Source organism: Eretmochelys imbricata, chromosome 1 (assembly GCF_965152235.1).
Source record: "Eretmochelys imbricata isolate rEreImb1 chromosome 1, rEreImb1.hap1, whole genome shotgun sequence".
In the NCBI taxonomy this organism is placed as follows: Eukaryota; Metazoa; Chordata; order Testudines; family Cheloniidae; genus Eretmochelys; species Eretmochelys imbricata.
This window is the reverse complement of record NC_135572.1, coordinates 119,128,615-119,149,917: the sequence shown is the minus strand read 5'-3', so window position 1 is coordinate 119,149,917 and position 21,303 is coordinate 119,128,615. Positions and strand designations below refer to the sequence as shown.

General features: G+C 42.1%; 1 protein-coding gene across 1 annotated transcript in view; it reads left to right on the top strand.

The window, feature by feature from the left end:
* The first annotated feature begins 3,261 nt into the window (after positions 1 to 3,261).
* Positions 3,262 to 21,303, top strand: part of NPAS2 (neuronal PAS domain protein 2) — a 98,955-nt gene continuing 80,913 nt past the window's right edge. The window contains exons 1-3 of the mRNA XM_077807107.1: positions 3,262 to 3,293; positions 9,357 to 9,505; positions 14,839 to 14,930. Coding sequence (XP_077663233.1) covers positions 3,262 to 3,293; positions 9,357 to 9,505; positions 14,839 to 14,930 — 273 coding nt within the window. The remainder of the gene's footprint in view (positions 3,294 to 9,356; positions 9,506 to 14,838; positions 14,931 to 21,303) is intronic.

Below are 21,303 nucleotides of genomic sequence, written 5' to 3'. Positions count from 1 at the left end.
GACTCTGTGGCTCAGGGTATAATTTTTAAAAGTGTTTGTTGATTAATTTTAAAAGGTAATGAATTTTGTCAAATAAATTATTTGCTAAATAATATTCACCTGGCTGTATGAATTTCCCCATTATGAAATGTGGATAATGATACTAACCTGCCTCATGGGCGGTTTGTGAAGCCTGATTAGCTAATGTCTGAAAGCTTTATGAGCACTACTTACTATTATTTCATAGAATCACAGAATATCAGGGTTGGAAGGGATCTCAGGAAGTCATCTAGTTCAACCCCCTGCTCAAAGCAGGACCAATCCCCAACTAAATCATCCCAGCCAGGGCTTTGTCAAGCCTGATCTTAAAAACCTCAAAGGAAGGAGATTCCACCACCTCCCTAGGTAACACATTCCAGTGCTTCACCATCCTCCTAGTGAAAAAGATTTTCCTAATATCCAACATAAACCTCCCCCACTGCAACTTGAAACCATTGCTCGTCGTTCTGTCATCTGCTACCACTGAGAACAGTCTAGATCCATCCTCTTTGGAACCCCCTTTCAGGTAGTTGAAAGCAGCTATCAAATCCCCCCTCATTCTTCTCTTCCGCAGACTAAACAATCCCAGTTCCCTCAGCCTCTCCTCATAAGTCATGTGTTCTTTGTCTATATTCTGGATTACAGAACACAGCAATTCCAATGTGCCAGTCATCAATAAAATCCAACACGTGCCCTCTGTATCTCCTATTTATGCTCCTCCACTACCCAATTAAAATCCCATTAAGCTTCTCACCTATAGTGGCTTTATCCTCAGACCAATGAACAGCAGCTTTTAACCTCCTGCTGCATTTGTATTGTTACAAAAAATTAACAGCATAATTTGCATGTATATCTCATATTTCTTAGCTAATAAGTGTCTCATGAGTTAATGGAGGACAACTAGCTACTAGCTACTGACAAAATTATCCATAATTCTTCCACTGATCAGTTTTCATTATTGTTTTTAAACAAATATTCTTGAGACAATAAAATTCCTGTGCAAAATCATATGTTGAAATTGTATTCAGCCTAAGTAATGCATATTCGTAACTTGACCCTCCTTTCTTAACTTTTTGTTGCATCATACTTCCTAAATTTTGTGGAATCATTTAATGGAAAGAATAGTGATACAGAGTGCCACTTTGCAAATCACAGTGTAGAAAGTCTAAAGTTTGAAACATTGTGCTGTTGATCCTGAAAATCCTTGTGGGGGTTGCAGCAGTGCATAAGGGTTTTGTGCTCTGATACAAGTGGGAGTACATGCCTTGAATGGACACAGGTAATGATAAATGCGAGGCTTTGTTCTCCTCACTGCTTGGTATTATGTCTCAAGCCTCCCTTCTTCAAAAGAGCACTTGACAAAAGAGGGGCAGGCAGTGGCCAGAGAACGAATGTATCCAGCTGTGTACACATTACCACTTACGTTGGTATAAGTTATGTCGCTCAGGGGTGTGAATAAGCCACTCCCTCAGCAACGTAAGTTACACTGACCTAAGCGGTGGTGTGGACAGTGCTATATCGATGGGAGAGTTTCTCCTGCCAACATAGCTACTGCCATTTGCGGGGGCTGGAGTAATTAAGTCAATTTAGAACGTCTGCACTCAGTGCTACAGCAGGGCAGCTGCATCGGTGCAATTGCACCACTGTAAGCTCTATAGGGTAGCCATAGCTTGAGGAGACACAGCTGAATCCTCGGCTGTGCTGAGTTTACACAGCTTTTTACCTGTCTTGCCTACATGATTTATCTATTTTACCTACTCTTCTTTTGAGCTATGGCTGGCACTTGTATGTATCTGTTGCAGGTTCATAATGGCTCATTCTTATAGAAGCAATGGACGTACGCCTTATGGAAGATCAAGAATTTAGTCAGTATCTGTTCCAAAACGGTTAATACTGACAGGTCTGGTAAATGTTCAGTTTTGCACAGGGGTTGCATTTTTTCTGTGTGACAAGTCAAGTTGGTCTAACATAGGACTGACAGCTGCACCACTTAAAAACCTATCGAACTCTAAAAAATTAAGCTCAAGTCAGATAGTGAGAAGGCAGTTGGGCACATTCAACCCCTGACCTCTTGACTGAGACTTCAACAAGGGTCTCAGACGTTGTCAGTTGCAAGGCTGGTTTTTGCAACGTGTAAAAAAACCTGTACTGTAGGAATTAGACTGTGTCAATAGGACTTAAGCACATGCTTCAGAGCTTTGTGGAATTGAGCCCACAATGCATCCTCATATTACCTTTGTCTTTGGGGTTCCTGCCGAGCTCTTGTAGGAACTTTAAGCTTCCCCCAACTGGAGGAACCGCCCGGGAGGGCAGTAGTGGAAATAATACCTGCTTTTCCCCAGGGGTGAATCCTCTTTGGGACAGGCAGCATTGAATGTGCAGAGGGGTTCCATATTTACCTCCCTGTATCTCCTGGCGTTCATCTAGCTCAATGGCTTTCAACCTGTGGTCCATGCACCCCACCCCCGCCAGGGGAGTCCACAGACTATGACTAAGGGGTTCGTGAAAGGTTATTATTACCGTAGAGCAGTGGTTTTCAATTGTGGTCCGCAGACCCCGGAGCTCCGCAGACTATGTCTGAGATTTCCAAAGGGATCTGCACCTCCATTCGAAATATTTTTGGGGTCCGCAAATGAAAAAAGGTTGAAAACCACTGGTCTAGCCTAGTAACTTGGAGGTGTCCACAGTAGACAGATTAGACTGTAAACTTTTCAGAGAGACTGTCTTTTTAGTTTCAGAGTAACAGCCGTGTTAGTCTGTATTCGCAAAAAGAAAAGGAGTCCTTGTGGCACCTTAGAGACTAACCAATTTATTTGAGCATGAGCTTTCGTGAGCTACAGCTCACTTCATCAGATATCACTTCATCAGATATTTGAGCTCATGCTCAAATAAATTGGTTAGTCTCTAAGGTGCCACAAGGACTCCTTTTCTTTTTGTCTTTTTAGTATGTGTTTTTACTTTGCCTACCACAATGGGGCCTTAATCTCTGATTGGAGCCCTTGGCTGCTATTGCAGTACAAAACATTAAATAATGAATCATAACATCTACAATAGATGGTTCTTAAAATTAAGGTCTGAGTTTAAAACCCTGCTGACATGTTTATTTGGCTTGGGTACCATCAGTCTGTTATTACAGTAAAGCAGAAGTGTGACTCTGAGATTAACCTGAAGGTAGAGCTAATGACAGGACAACTGAAAATAACTCTGCATTCTTTCCACAGGAAAAACTGGTCAGACAATCTCATGGATGAAAATGAGAAAGACAGGGCAAAGAGGTGAGCTCTTTTTTTCTCTTATAACACTGTTCATTTTGTTGTGAACCTAAGGTTTTATGTTGCTGCAGAAGCTGTTTTTTCCCTCCTAATTAACCAAAAGGGAGAGAAAAATAAAGCCAAATACAACTTGAAAAACTGTTGAATCACAAAGCACTATTATCAGCCATCCTTTAAGAATAAAAGCATGTCAATAGTGCTTCCTCTGAAAAATATCAGCAAGCCAAATACAAGGGTAATTTTTTCACATTACTGCATAGGATCAACCGAGGAACCTACAGAATGCTGTTTCTGCCACAGTACAACTGTCTAGTCCACCATGTGTATAAAATAACACATGTTGTTATATAATCTTTATGACAAACACTTTGTAAAAGAAACACAGATTGTTAATTGAAAATAATGAGGTTTTCTTATTATGTTACTCAGTTTATACATGGGTAATCATCTGATAATGATTTGGGAGAAAAACAAAACAAAAAACGACTAATACTCTCAAATCACCTAATCGCCAAAAATGAATAACATTACAAACATTATTTCAGACCTAAACATAATCTCCTTTCATATGTGCTTGTTATGGTTTGGGTTAAACTCCACTGAAGCTAGGGTAAATGATGGTGCAGCTAAATGCCTCTTTGATTAGTAATAAAACAATAGAAGCCACCACCAAACACACAGATCCACTTGGCAAGACTGAGTCAGAAGCTATGCCATGCAGGGTGAGGGGTTTACCAGGATTGATACAGCAAATGCAGGGGTTAAAGTATTGATTGATGGAGCTATTATTGTGTGTGTCTGTGTTTTTGAGGAAAAGCGGAGAAAACACTAGAGAGCAAGGACAGAAAAACCAAGGGCACAATCAGAACAAGCACTGGGAATGTGGTTTTAAGAAAACATAAGCAAGAGTTTAGGGAGAGAAAGAAAAAAAAAAGCTGAGAGAGAGAGAGAGACAGCTTTTGAGCTGAGTGCTGATTGGAAAAGGTGCCTGCTACTGTGAGCAAAGACACTGTCTCATGATTGTTGGATTCCTGCTGTGTTCGGGGAAACAGGTCTTTGTACATTCTTTGTAAATAAACAGTATTGCTTCAAAGAAACATCTGGTTCCATCACCAATTACTGCTCCTAACTGGAACAACCCACAAGACGCTGAATTTTTAGCTAATTGATTGGGTCTAAGTGGTAATGTGCTATTAACTACAGTGGTAAAGTCACAGTTCATACATACACAGGAAATTGCTATTAACACTTTGTAGGGGTTGTCTTTTCAGGTAGGAAATCATTTGTTGCAGTAAAACTCCATAGTAATTGGCTGGCACCAGGAGTGTCACAGAATCTGTTTGCTAGCAACTTTTTTGGAAGTGTGATCAGTACTGCGACCAGCAGTTTAACTGGTGTAGAGGTAGCCTTAGGTTGCATGTACTTTTTTCCTTTGTTCTTTCTAATGAAAGTATTTCCAGTCCAGGCACAACTAGTTGGTCCAGGCTCGTCTCTTTTGATTTTTTTCCTGCTTCTTCCCTTCTGCAGCCTTTTTTCACTAATATAGGTCAGAAAGCTCTTCAGCCATGCTCAACTGTTCTCCTTTGCTTCTTTTCTAATTCATGCATGCTCGAGATACAGAAGCCCACTGTTTGATACAAGGAGCAATGTGCAGACTTAACTGCTGCAAACACTTAGGACTGCAAGGGATGTCTTCTAAGGCAAAGGGCTTATCAAAGTTTTCCCAAAGCCACTGTGCTGACACTCTTCACAAGGGACTTAATGTATGACAGTTGCTAAACATAGTATTATTAATGCATACTACAAAGAAGCACAATATAAGGATGCGCCTAACCATCTGTAAATAATGTAGACCTCTGTGAATGGAGGAGGAGGATGAAGGGAATGGATGCCTCATTCCACATTACATCATGAAAAAGATGTCTTTGGAGATGATCTATTGCAGCTGAAAGTGTGATACAAAGTGTCAAGAATTATAACATTGCTGGAATGCAGGGTTGTTTTTCATGGAGTGGGGAATGAAGCAAAGGGGAGAATAGAGGGAGGAATTCCAGATTTAACTGTCACTACCAGTTCACACACTTAGGTCCAAATTACTTTTATGATGCATGCAAGGCAACCATTTAAAAAGGGGGTTAGTGAGCAACATACACACAGAACAGACATAGGAAAACACATATCTTAAATAGTGGTAGTTGTCATTACCATCTGCTGACATTTTAATGCCTCTTTTTTTTTTTTTTTTGTAAGGGGCATTTTTGGTGATGCATAGGGACAAGCCTTTGTTAATATTTACTCAGAATCAAAATTCCATTCAGACAGTGTATCTTTTTCCCATTAGCATATGCCGTATTGCTTTGAAGATAACCAGGAGGTACATAACCAGGACTAATGGTATGAATTGTGCAATCAGAATTTGCTTCCTTTAATAGTTTGGTATAGCTTATGTCAATGCCCTGCTCTTCAAAAGCTTTCAACACCGCATTGATCTCTATGCTGTTGAACATTCTATGCTGTTGAATGCTGCACTACAGATATAACCTTGTTTGATACTCCCCTTCGCATCCCGGTTAAGAAAGGTGTGCAACAAGGAGACACAGTTTCACTGAAACTCTTCACAGCCTGCCTCGAAGTGATAATGGGACAAATGAATTGGAAGGGTGGAATCAACATCAACAGAGAACAGGTAAACCGTCTCAGATTTGTGGACGATATTGGGTTGACCGCCGAAAATGATATCGAACTACAGAAAATGCTGCAAGAACTCAACACAAAAAGCAGCCAAGTCGGACTGAAAATGTACCCCTCCAAAACGAAATTTATGTAGTCTGATACCTTACCAAAAGTCCAGATAACAACCAAGGGAGAACAAATAGAAGAAGTTGAGCAATATGTCTATTTGGGCCAAGAAATTAACATGCGTCAAGATCAGGAAGGTGAACTCTCGTGAAGAAAGAAATCAGGTTGGTGTGCATTCAATTCTATCAAGGATGTCCTCCAAGGAAAAATCAAAAAGGCAACACGTGCCAGCTTCTTCAACTCAACAGTCCTGCCAGCAATGTTGTTCGGCAGCAAAACATGGGTGCTGATGAAGACAGAGGAGCAGCAACTGTGTGTCACAGAGAGGGCAATGGAAAGAAGAATTCTGGGAATTTCAATACAAGACCGAGTCCCCAGTGAAGTGATCAGACAGCAGAGTGGAGTGCAGGATGTCGTTGTTGAGAGCAGGCATAAAAAATACGATGGGCCAGGCATATAACGAGGCTCACTGACAATCGATGGACTGCAGCTGTCGCCGAGTGGTACCCACAGGAACTGAAATGACCACTCAGCCAACCCCCAAAGAGATGGGAAGATTTTATCATGAAAAGACATAGCCGCATATGGAGAAGGAAGGCCAAGATATGAGAAGAATGGAAGATGTGCTGTGATTGGCGCAATCTGTAGGAGGGCTGAAGGACCAATTGATCAAGGTGAAGGGTATGAAATTAAGACAAGGACAACTTCAGCAGAGTATCAGGGATAGTGCCCTAATAGTGATATTTACTAGACTATGGAATAAGCTTCCAAGGGAAGTGTTGGAACCTGCATTGTTCAAGACATTTAAAACTGGACTGAACAAAGCACTAGCAAATATAGAATCCTGCATTGGCAAAGGGATAGATTAGATGACCTAATAAGGTTTTCTGTTTTCTTCTTTTAAGGATCCTACTCTGTTCATTGATTTGGATCTTGGTCGAGTTATTTCCACTACAAAAGTTTTCAGATTTCCTTTGTGAATAAAATGTCAAGGGTTAAAAATAGGTACTTTCTGGTTTCTGTCAAAACATATTTTACTTTCTAGGCAAGCAACACTTACTCTATATATGGTTGGGGAGTTTCAGTTTTTGGAGGAATGGGAGCCTTCAAGCTAACATGGGCTGAGGATTGAATTACATGAAAATAAAATGTTGCTGTTCTTTAAATCTTCTTGAATTGTTTGGAAATACGAAGAAGATGGATTCAAATCTTGTCCCGACAATCTTCTGCATGTGTAACAGGAGTAGGCTTAAATCAGTTAGACAGCATCCACCCAAACTTTTGTGTTCAAAGCTGTAAAATAACCAAAGATTGGCTTCTTTCCAGTAAAAAGAAAAGGAGTACTTGTGGCACCTTAGAGACTAACAAATTTATTTGAGCATAAGCTTTCGTGACCTACAGCTCACTTCATCAGATGCATTCAGTGGAAAATACAATGGGGAGATTTATATACACAGAGAACATGAAACAATGGGTGTTACCATACACACTGTAACGAGAGTGATCAGGTAAGGTGAATTATTACCAGCAGGAGAGCGGGGGGGTGGGCAGGGGGGAGCCTTTTGTAGTGATAATCAAGGTGGGCCATTTCCAGCAGTTGACAAGAACGTCTGAGGAACAGCGGCGGGGAATAAACATGGGGAAATAGTTTTACTTTGTGTAATGACCCATCCACTCCCAGTCTTTATTCAAGTCCAAGTTAATTGTATCCAGTTTGCAAATTAATTCCAATTCAGCTGTCTCTCGTTGGAGTCTGTTTCTGACGTTTTTTTGTTGTAATATTTGGACTTTTAGGTCTGTAATCGAGTGACCAGAGAGATTGAAGTGTTCTCCGACTGGTTTTTGAATGTTATAATTCTTGATGTCTGATTTGTACACAAAGTAAAACTATTTCCCCATGTTTATTCCCCGCCTCTGTTCCTCAGACGTTGTCAACTGCTGGAAATGGCCCACCTTGATTATCACTACAGAAGGCTCTCTCCTCTCCCTCCCTCTTTCCCCCCCCACACTCTCCTGCTGATAATAGCTCACCTTACCTGATCACTCTTGTTACAGTAAAGAGAAAAGAAGGACTTGTGGCACCTTAGAGACTAACAAATGGTGCCACAAGTCCTCCTTTTCTTTTTGCAGATACAGACTAACACGGCTGCTACTCTGAAACCTCTCGTTATAGTGTGTATGGTAACACCCATTGTTTCATGTTCTCTGTCTATATAAATCTCCCCATTGTATTTTCCACTGAATGCATCCGATGAAGTGAGCTGTAGGTCACGAAAGCTTATGCTCAAATAAATTTGATAGTCTCTAAGGTGTCACAAGTACTCCTTTTCTTTTTGTGGATTACAGACCAACACGGCTGCTACTCTGAAACCTTCTTTCCAGTGCATGTCAAAAAGTATTCAGGCCAGAGAGCAAGACAAACAAAAATTACTGCCTCCAGCCCCCCACCCCGTCACTGGTAACATATGGAAGCCTCCATTGTCATATCTCTGCTGAAAATGTTTATTTACATATTGGTCCTTGGAGGCAGGGCCGTCCTTACCCGTACGCAAAGTAAGCAGCTGCATAGGGCAACAGGAAATTCGGGGCACCAAATTAAACAATTCTACAGGATGCTTATAAACTGCCTTAGTTTTTTTACTTTTTTATCTGACCAACAAATAATTTAGGATACCTAAATGTTTTGATCAGCCCAAAAGTTTGAGCATTATAAATTGTTTTCTGGGCCAACAAAAAGTGTTGTCATATTATTTACCTTGTCTATTTACAATCTTCCTTTACTGAAAGTACCTCAGCATAGAATGCATGAATTTTGAGTACACCTACACACATATGAAAACCTGTGCTCACAAGACAAGCTTTATAATTTGTCTGAAAACAAGGACATGAAATTCCTCCACATCTTGTCCTGCTGCTGGAGTGATAGGGGGAGGACAGAAGAGCCAACATGTGCCCCCTGAGTGAGCCCAGGAATAAGATAATAAAGTCACAGAGCAGAGACTGGAATAAAATCCAGCTCTGTTGTTTCCCATCCTAGCACTCTATCCTTCGGAGCATGCCGCTTTTCAAGATGTCCCACCAAAGAGGTCACAAAGATGACAGTGAGAAAGGTCAGTTCTTGGTTGCTTATGTAGCTTTGCCTGGTGCCAGCCATTAGTGTTCACACACTGATTCATAGCGAGTTCATTTTCTAAATAACATGTCGCAAGAAGAATATATAATGATTACTCTTTCTAGGTCCATTCATTATTTTTTTCATACTTACAGGGCTTCACGTAACAAGTCTGAAAAGAAGAGACGTGACCAATTCAATGTTCTCATCAAAGAGCTCAGCTCCATGCTTCCAGGCAACACCCGTAAAATGGACAAAACTACAGTGCTTGAAAAAGTCATTGGCTTCCTGCAGAAACATAATGGTAAAAATTGCTAAACCTATCCATGTACAGTCAAACTGAACCAAATCCTTGTTACCCCAGTGATGGTCAGAGTGGCTCAGGTGGTTAAAAATTTCATATTAAGATTTTTTCCAAGTCATAGTTTATGACAAGAAAACTTAAGGGTACCATGCAACCCAAATCAGCCTCCTCGGCTGTTCCTTGGTTACAGGATAGTACTTATCCTACTTGCTCTGTAGTATAATGCCTGTTCAGACCTGATGGGCTTGCTCAAAACTGCCTTTCTTGCTCACAATGCTCCTTTTGGCTGTTGGGCTCAAGTGAATGAAGCTGGTCAGTCCTCCGACGTTCTAAGGCAGAGGATGTATGCCTCCCTAGCTGACTGAATATCAGGGAGCCAGGGAAGAAATGCAAAGGGCACAGAGCTCTGAAATGAACCTGTGAGCTAAGCAGGGGAGGGACTTGTGATCTGCACAAAACAGTGATCAAGCGGGAAAGAGGAAGCTCCCTTCTCCTGACACCAACAGACTTCTGACTGGAGTGGGGAAATATTCTTCTTAGCTTCTCTAAAAGTAGATGTAGGGAGCCAGTCTGTTCTCTCCTGGGGTACTGTGAAAGGGGGCTGTGACTCCTGCACACTGTGGGCCCTGAGTATGAAAAAGAAGCAGCTTCTGAGGATAGGAGATAGAGGAGTTATCATATGAGAAGCTTGCCTGTGTGCCTCGGTACAGTCCTGGTATAGAGCTGGTGGGTTTGGAGTGGGGTTGTTTTCCCTGGATAATCCAACCTGCTATTAAGCCAGCATCCAGAGTTGTGTCTCTCCCAGGTCTCAGTTTCTACTTCATCATGCCCGCTACACCTTTTAACAGATGAAAATCCATCAGGGATTCTTTAAAAAAAAAAAAAATGGAGAAAGTGAAGGTTCAAGGTTACGAATTTAAATAATTTTCTGTACAGAAAATATCTTAAAGAAAGATCACATGGCATACTTTCTGGCTTTAAAATATTGATCATTGTTTCTCTGGCACTTGGATCCATGTGCCGTCACACCAAGCAGCCTGAAGGGTGGCGAAAGGAGGGGAGCTCAGAACTAATGTGTGTATAATGTAGTACAGTGGGAAATTCTGACATTAAGGCCAAATTTTTAAAATTGGTTTAATAAATTGTATTCACAAATATTTGCTTGCATAAATCTGGGGGACTTCTACCCAATGTGCACAAGCAAATACCAGTTTTTCATTTGCATAGGTGCAATTTTAGTTTGGTTTTAAGGCCATTTGCAAATTTGGCATAGAAGAGCACAATAAAGACAGCTGCTGAGTAGTGATGACAGCCAGAAATTTATTTTAAAATATATCTGAAGGGTGAATGTTTATTCTCATAAAAACGTGTCAGCTCTACCATTATATCTCAGTACTGATCTCTAACCGTTGCTGTTCCAATCTTTGGGGGCCACTCTGAGCAAAAACTATAAATGTGCTGAATTGTACCACTCTTTTGTGATGTGAGTAAACGTTAGACACAGATCACCTCTTGCTGAAGAAATCCTGAGGTTAGGGTGGAATGCTGCAAATTTTGCCTTGCAGAGGTTTCACCATATTGTTCTACCAGAAGTGTGGGATTTGCCCCCTGCCTCATACCCCATGAAATGGGCAGATGCTTCAGCCCCCACAAATCATAGATCCCTTGAGATCTTGGAAAATGATCTGGAAGTGTTGACCATTCACTTGAAGGCTTTGTGCATGCTCCAAGTTCCTGGCAGGATGGCAATGGCTCTACAACTACACCCCTTTCAGCAGTTTGATTTGTCTTGCGTACCCCAAGTTACACTTCCCTTAAAAACGACTTGCTTACAAAATCTGACATAGAAATACAAAAGTGTCACAGCACAGTGTTACTGAAAAATTGCTGATGTTCTCATTTTTACCATATAGTTATAAAATAAATCAATTGGAATATAAATATTGCACTTACATTTCAGTGTCTAGTATATAGAGCAGTAGAAACAAGTCCTTGTTTGTCTGAAATTTTAGTTTGCACTGACTTCGCTAGTGCTTTTTATGTAGCCTATTGTAAAACTAGGCAAATATCTAGATGAGTTGATGTACCCCTGGAAGACCTCTAAGTACCCCCAGGGATACATGTACCTCTGGTTTAGAACCACTGCAATAGGGGAGATCTGCACACAGAGGGTTCCCTTGTGCATGCACATCAGCCTCAAATCAGGAACAAGACTAAGAGCACCAGAATACCTTATCACTTGTAATCTAAGCTAATTTTGACAGTAGGGCACAGTTGCCAACTTTCATGTGGTAAATAAGCACCCTGACTTTCACAATAAGCCAACAATCAAGCTAATCCCATTTCAAAACAAGGCCAAAACAAGCCAATCCCTAAGAACCATAACACTCTATGTGACTAGATCCCCCGGTGTGCAGTCTGGCACTGTGGTGGGCCCTCTGTGCACTCCTGACTCTCTCCGCCACTTGCCCCTGCTTGCCTGTTGTCCCTGCCTGCCCCCCTTTGCCCCTGCTTGCCGGGAGCCAATAAAAAGAAGAAGTAACAAGCTACAATAAGAGACAAGCCAAACAAGAAACAAGCTACAAGCCAAAAACTAGCCAACAAGCAACTCTAAACAAGCCCAATTTCTGCATTTTTTCCACGGGTTTGGCATGTTTGCAGCAGGGACTGATTCTCATTTGATAAGGCCTCTTTACACTGCTCAGGCAGTGTATACACAGTTCTGGAACAGTGTAAATGAGCCACATCTCCAGAAGTGACAGTCCTCAAGACCATGTGGAATTCCAGTGACTTCACTAGAACTCCATAGAGGTGAACGGGTCCAACCTCACAGAGCAGCTTGCAGGACTGGGGCCTAGTGAATTAATCTTTGCCATTTTGCTCTCTTTTATTCCTTGGACAATCTTTCCACCTTCTCAGAGTTGAGAGATATGGGTGTAATAAAGAAGCAGATAAAAACTCTTACATCATGACACCAACATAATTAAGTCACAAATGTCAAAATAATTGAGGAAAGAATTATAGTTAATCTGTTATTGCAGTGATGGTTCTCTTTTAATTAAATATTGCCATAGACAAAGTTATTCCATGCAAGAGGGCACAATTGGGACATCTGAAAGTTTCATTATATCTGTTATTCTTTTACAGCTTCTTTGATAATTGTATATACCTATTTAAAATCTGACAGTAATGATATATCTTTCTTTTTATCTGCCCAAGGCAGGGTAAAAGAAGATGTTAATATGCACACTTTAAAAAATCCACTAAAGAACAACCACATAAGTGTAATAATAAGCGTAAATGGAGTAGCTGATAGCACCAATAATTTACTCAAAAAAGGCATTTTACTTTATTTTACCTGATTGTTCTCTGTTTAGTAAACAGCCTATGATTGTATATAGAAGTTGGACTGAATTGCTATTGGTTTTGTACTCTTTAAGAAAGAAAGAAAGAAAGAAAGAAAGAAAGAAAGAAAGAAAGAAAGAAAGAAAGAAAGAAAGAAAGAAAGATACTTTTCAGACAAAAATCCATTATTTAAAAGTTTAAATCAACAGTAGATATGCAACATACTACAAAACAAACAATTCAGTTTAAAAACATTTCTTTATCCCCATTGTATATGATGGTTTTATTTGTTGTATTCAATAGTATTTTCTTTTACATTTGGCTTTTTAAACCAATCATTTTTAATTAATTAATTACAATTAATCAGTTATAACAGAAAAGCAGATCAATTTTCAGATTTCCTGCTCACTAAACAGTCTCTTTCTATTAATCCAAGGAAGCTTGGCAAAATTCAAATAATTCTTCCAGAAATTGATTTTTCAAATATGCCATTTTTGCCATGCTAGTATCTACTGTAAAATATTCTGCATTTTGCAGGGTACATAATAAAGAGTTGATTGGAGCTGATCCTTTTTTACTCAGCCATCTGCTGAACATTCTGGGCCGGTAAAGCCACTGCATTGTGATATCAAGACAACCCCAGCAATGCTGAAAAAGTTAATTTAGTGGGAAACAGACTACTGCAGCTCCACTGATAAAAGCACTAACCTGTGCTTGTGTGGGTGCTTTGATTTACTTCCATGAGACACTTCACGCAGACAGTATTATAGGTTTACTGCCTTTTAAATCATTCAGCCATTTTTATTTTTGTGGTCAGTCTCTTGAAACAGAGAGAACGTGGCATTAAGTGGTCTGTAAATGTTGACAGATTAGGTTAATCAGAGTAGAGTAGAGAGGCCACATTTATCCTCTACCCGACCACCAGTGTTAGCGCTCAAGTGTACTTTTATTAGAGCTGGGTGAATACTGAACAGATTATTAGGCAAATATGTATAAAATTTTGAGAAATGTATCAAATAATTTATCTGACAAATACATCCTTACATTACTTAGGCACCGAGGTCCATAATGTACCAATACTAATTGGAAATGTTATTTGAAATAAATTATTCATCAAATATGATTCAATCAGCTCTCATTTGGGTTCAGTCTTAACTACAGAGCCATGATTTATAATTATCATACACTGGCACTTCTCCAAGTGAAAACTTACAAAGGACGAATGCCCTAGGAGTGTTTATTGGACGGTGCTTCCATGTGACAGAACAGAATGCCACCATCAAACCACCAGACAGGTTCACAGTCAGATTTTTATTTTAAAGGATAGGAGATTGCATTTTCCAACTGTTTTTTGTGAGTGAAGCTCTGGTTTGCTTCCCCATCCTCTGGCCTGCACTGCACTGTGGAGCTGGCTGGAGATGGTGTGAGAAGAGAAGGATGTTCCATCACAAGAGATGCTGTTGTAAATTGTACATTCCACCTGTGCACCAAGCAACTGGGGGAGCGATTGTGGTTTCTAAGGCACAGTCATCCAGCTTCCTCAAGGATGCTTTTTCACTGCCCCTACTCGGCGTTGTGGCTGTAGGCCAAAATCTAGCCCTTGGTCATTCCCATCCTAAGTCTGAAACTCGGTAAACCGCAACTACATATTTGATATATGCTAATCCTCATGCGATTTTGCTTTTTTTTTTAATTCAAAATTCACCTAGGTAACACACTGATTGAAAACAATGGCCATTTGACTGCAAACTCCTATTGAAGACAATGGGGTTTGGCTGAATAAAAACTGAGTAAGGACCTCCGGACGTGGCCCAATGAGGAGATTATCCATATTCTTGCACTGCATGCATGTCCAGTGCTTGAAAATCTCTATTCATTTCAAGTTATATAAAATATTTACATCCCTTAGCAGCAATTTGTATATAGTTTTGCAAAATATACTTTTCTTTGGATTTTTAAAAAAAATTGTAATGTTGTTATTTGTTTAGAAGTCTCAGCACAGACAGAGATTTGTGAAATTCAGCAAGACTGGAAGCCTTCGTTTCTCAGCAATGAAGAATTCACCCAGCTGATGTTGGAGGTAAAAATGCATATAATTTTGCTATGGATGTGCACATTGTTCTAGAGCAACAATATGTCTGTGATCCCAAAAAGAGAAGAACTTTAGATTTTATTGTACTTGACCATAAAGCAGAGCCACCATGAAACAAAAAGACTGGAAACCAATATGTGTTCCATTCCATGCTTGGACACTGCAGTAACCGAAGTACTGCAGTCAATAAAAATCCATTTTTAAAAATGGAACAGACACACATTAAATGTAATACATAAAATAAATTCAAATTATGATATACATTTTATTGCTACAAATATAAGATAGGGAAAGGGAAAGCTTGCCATATCTCCTTTTTTGTATATATATTATTATTATTTTATTTAACATTTATACTGCATTGGCACCTAAAGGTCATCCATGCCAAAACCCTATTGTGCTAGGTATTATACAAACATAGAAAATGACAGCCCTTATTGACTTGACACCATTTATACTGGCAGTGCAATCATTTCCAAAGTTCCTATCAAAGACATCTTTATTATAATAGGGAGCAGAAGCACTTTGCAATTATATTCTATTAAATCACATTTAAATTATACCATAGGAGTTTCTAAAACTAGCAGAGATTTTTAGGGAAATGACTCAGTGATGTTTGTGTAGGTTTGATATGAAATCCAAATGAGCTGCCAAAATGTAATTTTCTATCTTGTAAATAACTACAACTTTGTTAATTGTCTTTTCTGCTACTAAAAATGTAAAGGTTATTTGGTTTCGGAGTGTCATTTAATAACATGTTTTCACTGCTTATTTGTTTTCTCTGCTGTGATTTATGAACATTAGTATGAAGAAAAAAGTGTGAATGGACATGATTCACTGTATGGGTGCAGGGAGATGCAAATAGTCAGCAGGAGCAACTTTCCTATGCTGGGAGTGGATAGCTGTAAATTCTCTCGGAGGCTCCACTATTTGGTCACCATTACCTTTTAGTTTTTCATGATAAGTTTTCTTCTTGTTAAATATTTAACTTTCCTTTCTGTTAATGCTCATGCTTTGACGCAAATGGAAATAATTAACTAATAGTTTTGTTTGATACAGCTGTTAGTTTGCATCTATTGTATCTGTCTTTCATTTTTCTATGGCACTTGTGAATGTTGCAAGCGAGTTTTTAAGAGACACTTCATTTGCACTTGCCTGACATAATTGTAGATTCTCATTTCAGTGCACAGGAATTTACACACATGACTCCCTTCACATTGAATTAAAAATATTCCCTTGAGGTGGAAACAAATGAATGGGCAAATGACTTGGGTTCTTCTTTGAGTGCTCGTCCCTGTGGGTATTCTCTGTGGGTTGGAATGCACTCCGTGTGCCTGAGACCAGAAGATTTTTCAGTAGTAGGGTCCACCAGTCCGTGCCTGCACCTTTCCCCACCTTCTGCTTTAAACTGAGGGTACAAAGGGTGCTGCGGACCAACCACCTCTCCAGTTCCTTTCTACCACTTGTGGTCTGAGAGAGAACCCCTCAGTGTTTGCAGCTTTTTGCTAGTGTTCCCACTCAAACTTTCTTGTATTGTAATTCGGTTTTCTTTTTTCTTAGATACAGTGGATGCCACTTGATACCAACTCTGATATCAACACTTCCAGTTCATAGCAACATTTTGCCAGGAACTATTCCCATCCCATCAACTTCATTGTTAACAGGATTTGGATATTGGCAGTGACATGTCACTTATTGAGAACTTCTTTTAGAAGAAAGGCCCTGACTGCAGGCAGGTTTGTGAGGCTGGAGCCAGAGAAGGAAGGGCTGGGACATGCCTTCCTTGGCTGCAGCCCCACAAACCTGCCTGCACTCAGGGACCACACAGGAGGTAAGGGGATGGGGGCCCCACATCTCCGCCCAGTGAGGGAGCCCCTGCTGGAGTACTGATGCTGCAGGCTGGGTCGGGAGGCTGTGGGAAAAGGAAGGGGCTGCAGTCCAGATGCCAGGGTTTTCAGCTAGGAGCTCGCAGAACTGCATGGTACCTCTCTCTGCTGCTGCCCTGCTCTCAGCTTCCCCTCCTCCTGGAAAGCCCTGGCATCCAGACTGCTGCCCCCTCTCCCCACAGCATGCCTGCAGGCAGGTTGGTGGGGCTGCAGTGAGGGAAGGCACATCATTGCCAATATCTGACACCCCCAGCCCCATGGAAGAGGAACTCCCACTGTGGGGTGAGTGCAGGGTGGGTTCACTGTCCAGCCAACCCCCTCCCTGGGACCCTCCACCCCTCCTAACTGGGCTGGGATTAGGCTTGTGGTGCCAGGGCAGAGAGTGTTGCTGCAATTGGTTGGTACCATTTCAGGGTACCTTCACTCTGAGGCTACATTCGCCCTGGTCCAGGCTGCCAAGGAGCACAACAAACTGCTCCAACCTACGCCCACCCCTTCAGACCAGGATGACAAGAGATTATATCTCTTCAGTAGGAAAAACAAATTTCAGCCAGGCCCCAATTCCGGGCCATCCTTGACTAAGGGGAATTGTTGCCAGACCATCTCATCAAGCGTCGCTGGATGCAGCGGAGACGGTTTTCCATTCCATGGCGACTTCAGTCATCATGAGATACATGTCTGCAATCCTCGGGGTTCCCCAAGGAGGTCCAGCAACAGTAGAAGATCTCCCCTTCTAGGGTAACAACCTGTTTAGCCAGAAAACAGATGAGTCACTTCATTCCCTTAAGAACTGTCACACACCACTCTGCTCGTTGGAGAACTGTACCCTGGCACCCCAAAGGAAATATTCCCAGCTGCCTCCTCCGTCCTGGCCCTCTGTCCTTCTGTCATCCAAGGGTTTGTGAGCCTCCTTGGAAACATCAAAGGGCGCAAAGTAGCAGGCAAATGTACCACCATCACCACCCTCTCTTTAGTCCCAGACTTCCACCAGCAAAGGATGGTTGAGAATCACCAACAAGTCTTTGCACTGCCCTTTCTCTGCACTCCCCTTACCCCACACTCTTTGAGGGCTGCTTGGCCTCTTTCCTCCTGATGTGGCATCACATCATGTTGGATAAATGGGTCCTCAATAGCTTCTCGACTGGCGACACTATCAAATTCCTGTCTTCTCTTCTCCAAAATCCCATCCCCTGTCCTTCTTCAGGGACCCTTCTCACAAGAGGACTCACACATGGGAGGAGTTTCAGAGTAACAGCCGTGTTAGTCTGTATTCGCAAAAAGAAAAGGAGTACTTGTGGCACCTTAGAGACTAACCAATTTATTTGAGCATGAGCTTTCGTGAGCTACAGCTCACTTCAAAGTCTGCTGCAGTTTCCACGGTATGCATCCGATGAAGTGAGCTGTAGCTCACGAAAGCTCATGCTCAAATAAATTGGTTAGTCTCTAAGGTGCCACAAGTACTCCTTTTCTTTTTACATGGGAGGAGGACTCCCAAATCCAGCTAGATAGAGCCTGTGCCTCCTCAACTCAGGAGGAAGGATTTTTACTCCAGATATTTCCTCGTCCCCAAAAAGAAAGGGGGCTGGAGACCCATCCTACACCTCAGACAGCTAAATGTCTTTGTGTGCCCATTTGACATTCAGGATGACCACCTTGATCTTAATAATCCCCTCCCTACAGAAAGGCGACTGGTTTGCAGCCCTCAATTTGAAGGATGCCTACTTTCATATAGACATTCATCCAGGTCACAGAAGATTCCTGCATTCCACGCTGAGCCTCAAGCACTTTCAATTCAGAATTCTTTCCTTCGGCATCTCAACGGCCCCAGGAGGTTTCACAAAGGCACTCTCCATGGTAGCAGCAAGTCTGAGTCTTTAAGACAGCCCAATATTTCCTTACCTTGATGATTGGCTGCTCGCAGGTCAGTCGTATCAGAAGGCGCAGATGGCGGTCCTCTCCTTATGCAATCGCTTTTACGCCTCGGGACTTCAGGTAAATCTAGAAAGGTCCACTTCAGGCTCCACACAAGTTTTAGAATTTAACAGGGTGAATCTGATCTCGATTTTGGGCCAGGCATACTTAAGTCAGGATACATTCCTCACAATGAGGGATCTAACTTCAACTCATCCCCTTGACAGCAGTCTGATCCTGCCTGGTCCTTCTAGGCCATGTGAATTCCTGCATCTACATCAGTGATTCTCAACCAGGAGTCTGGGGCCCTATGGAGGACCGTGAGTAGGTTCAGGGAGTCCACCAACCAGAGCTGGCATTTGATTTGTTTGGGCCCAGGGCAGAAATCATGGAATCATAGAATATCAGGGTTGGAAGGGACCTCAGGAGGTCATCTAGTCCAACCCCCTGCTCAAAACAGGACCTAATCCCCTGTTAGCCGATGGCCAAGGATGTTTGGTGAGATGCCAGCTATGCCCGTTTTATACCATCCGTGACTTTAACCGCTAGGACGCACTTTCCCTTCGCGGCGGGCAGCCCGGGCTAGGCTGACGGATGCCCCAAGGTCCTAAACACCCGTGACTTTAACTGCTAGAGCTCAGAGCTCCTTCGGCAGTTGGGCAGTCAACACTGACTGACAGGTGCCCCAATGGCAGCACTAAGAGTCTCTCCACACCCGGGACTTTAACTGCTAGAGCTCAGAGCTCCTTCGCAGTGGGCAGTCAGGATTGACTTGACAGGCGCCCCAAGAGTTTGCCCCGTGGAGGCGGCACAACTCAACTCTAGGCTCTTAGTACTCTCACCTCATGGCCAGGCTTTATAGCCAAAACGGCTGAGGTTCTTTAATTGTGTTGGCTGCTTTACAGTAAACCAGAGAAACAAGTCAGGCTTATGCACAAATGGTTACCAAAATTTATTAAACTAGATTCTAATCATGTGGTTACAAAATTGCTAGTGCCTACTTATTTAAATGTAGAGATGTTACACACACAAACAAGTTACAAAACTGAAGCCACAATCCCAAAGAAAGAAAACAAAGTATAGAGCTCTATTTCAAAATATGTGTACACTAAAGATAGGAGATCAGGTGTGGGTGCTTCTTACCCTCCTTGCATCTCTCGATTTCAGCGGTGCCAAGCCAGGATCGGTCACTCAATTCCGCGGAAAGACGAATAAGGGACAAGGCTTAGGGACCCTCTTAGCTGCAGAAGCCTTGGGAGGCTGTCATTTATCTGACCAGCAGATAGATAGTGAAAAGCACTCAAAAATCATGGTGCTGTAGGTCCCATACTTATACCTCTGTACTCCTTTATTCTCCTTCTCCTTTCTTATGCCAAATTGGGGCTGGTCTGTCTGGGCGACGCCAGCTCTCGCAAGAGTAGTTTACACTTGCAAGGGAGAGAAACAATAAGTTTCGACTACTGGACATTCCTTTTATTAGGGTAAATATTTTCCCACCTAGGATGTTGGGGTGTGTGCATCACGCTATTTAGTAGGGGCTAAGAGCCATGTCTGTCACAGCTTCTGTGTCTGCTGTGAGCCTAATCGTTGTATATGTTCCCAGAGGCACATTGTAGCAGCACACCTGTGCTTCTCACAGCTTCAAAGGCTGTGCTGGAATTGATGTTAAGTGCCCTGTTGTTTTGGCTCCCTTGTGTTCCCAGCAATGCTGGTCTGAGAGGGGGGGCTGGCTGTCTGGCTACATTCCCACATAAATCATCCCAGCCAGGACTTTCTGAAGCCTGACGTTAAAAACCTCTAAGGAAGGAGATTCCACCACCTCCCTAGGTAACCCATTCCAGTGCTTCACCACCCTCCTAGTGAAAACGTTTTTCCTAATATCCAACCTAAACCTCCCCCACTGTAACTTGAGACCATTACTCCTTGCTCTGTCATCTGGTACCATTGAGAACAGTCTAGATCCATCCTCTTTGGAATCCCCTTTCAGGTAGTTGAAAGCAGCTATCAAATCCCCTCCCTATTACGTCCCTCGATCTGCTGGCAATGCTCCTACTTATACAGCCCAAAATGCTATTAGCCTTCTTGGCAACAAGAGCACACTCTTGACTCATATCCAGTTTCTCATCCACTGTAACCCCTAGGTTCTTTTCTGCAGAACTGCAGCCTAGCCATTCAGTCCCTAGTCTGTAGCGGCGCATGGGGTTCTTCCATCCTAAGTGCAGGACTCTGCACTTGTCGTTGTTGAACCTCATCAGATTTCTTTTGGCCCAATCCTCTAATTTGTCTAGGGCCCTCTGTATCCTATCCCTACCCTCCAGCGTATGTACCACTCCTCCCAGTTTAGTGTCATCTGCAAACTTGCTGAGGGTGCAATCCATGCCATCCTCCAGATCATTAATGAAGATATTGAACAAAACCAACCCCAGGACCAACCCTTGAGGCACTCCACTTGATACTGGCTGCCAACTAGACATGGAGCCATTGATGGCTACCCTTTGAGTCTGATGAGCTAGCAAGCTTTCAATCCACCTTATAATCCATTCATCCAGCCCATACTTCTTTAA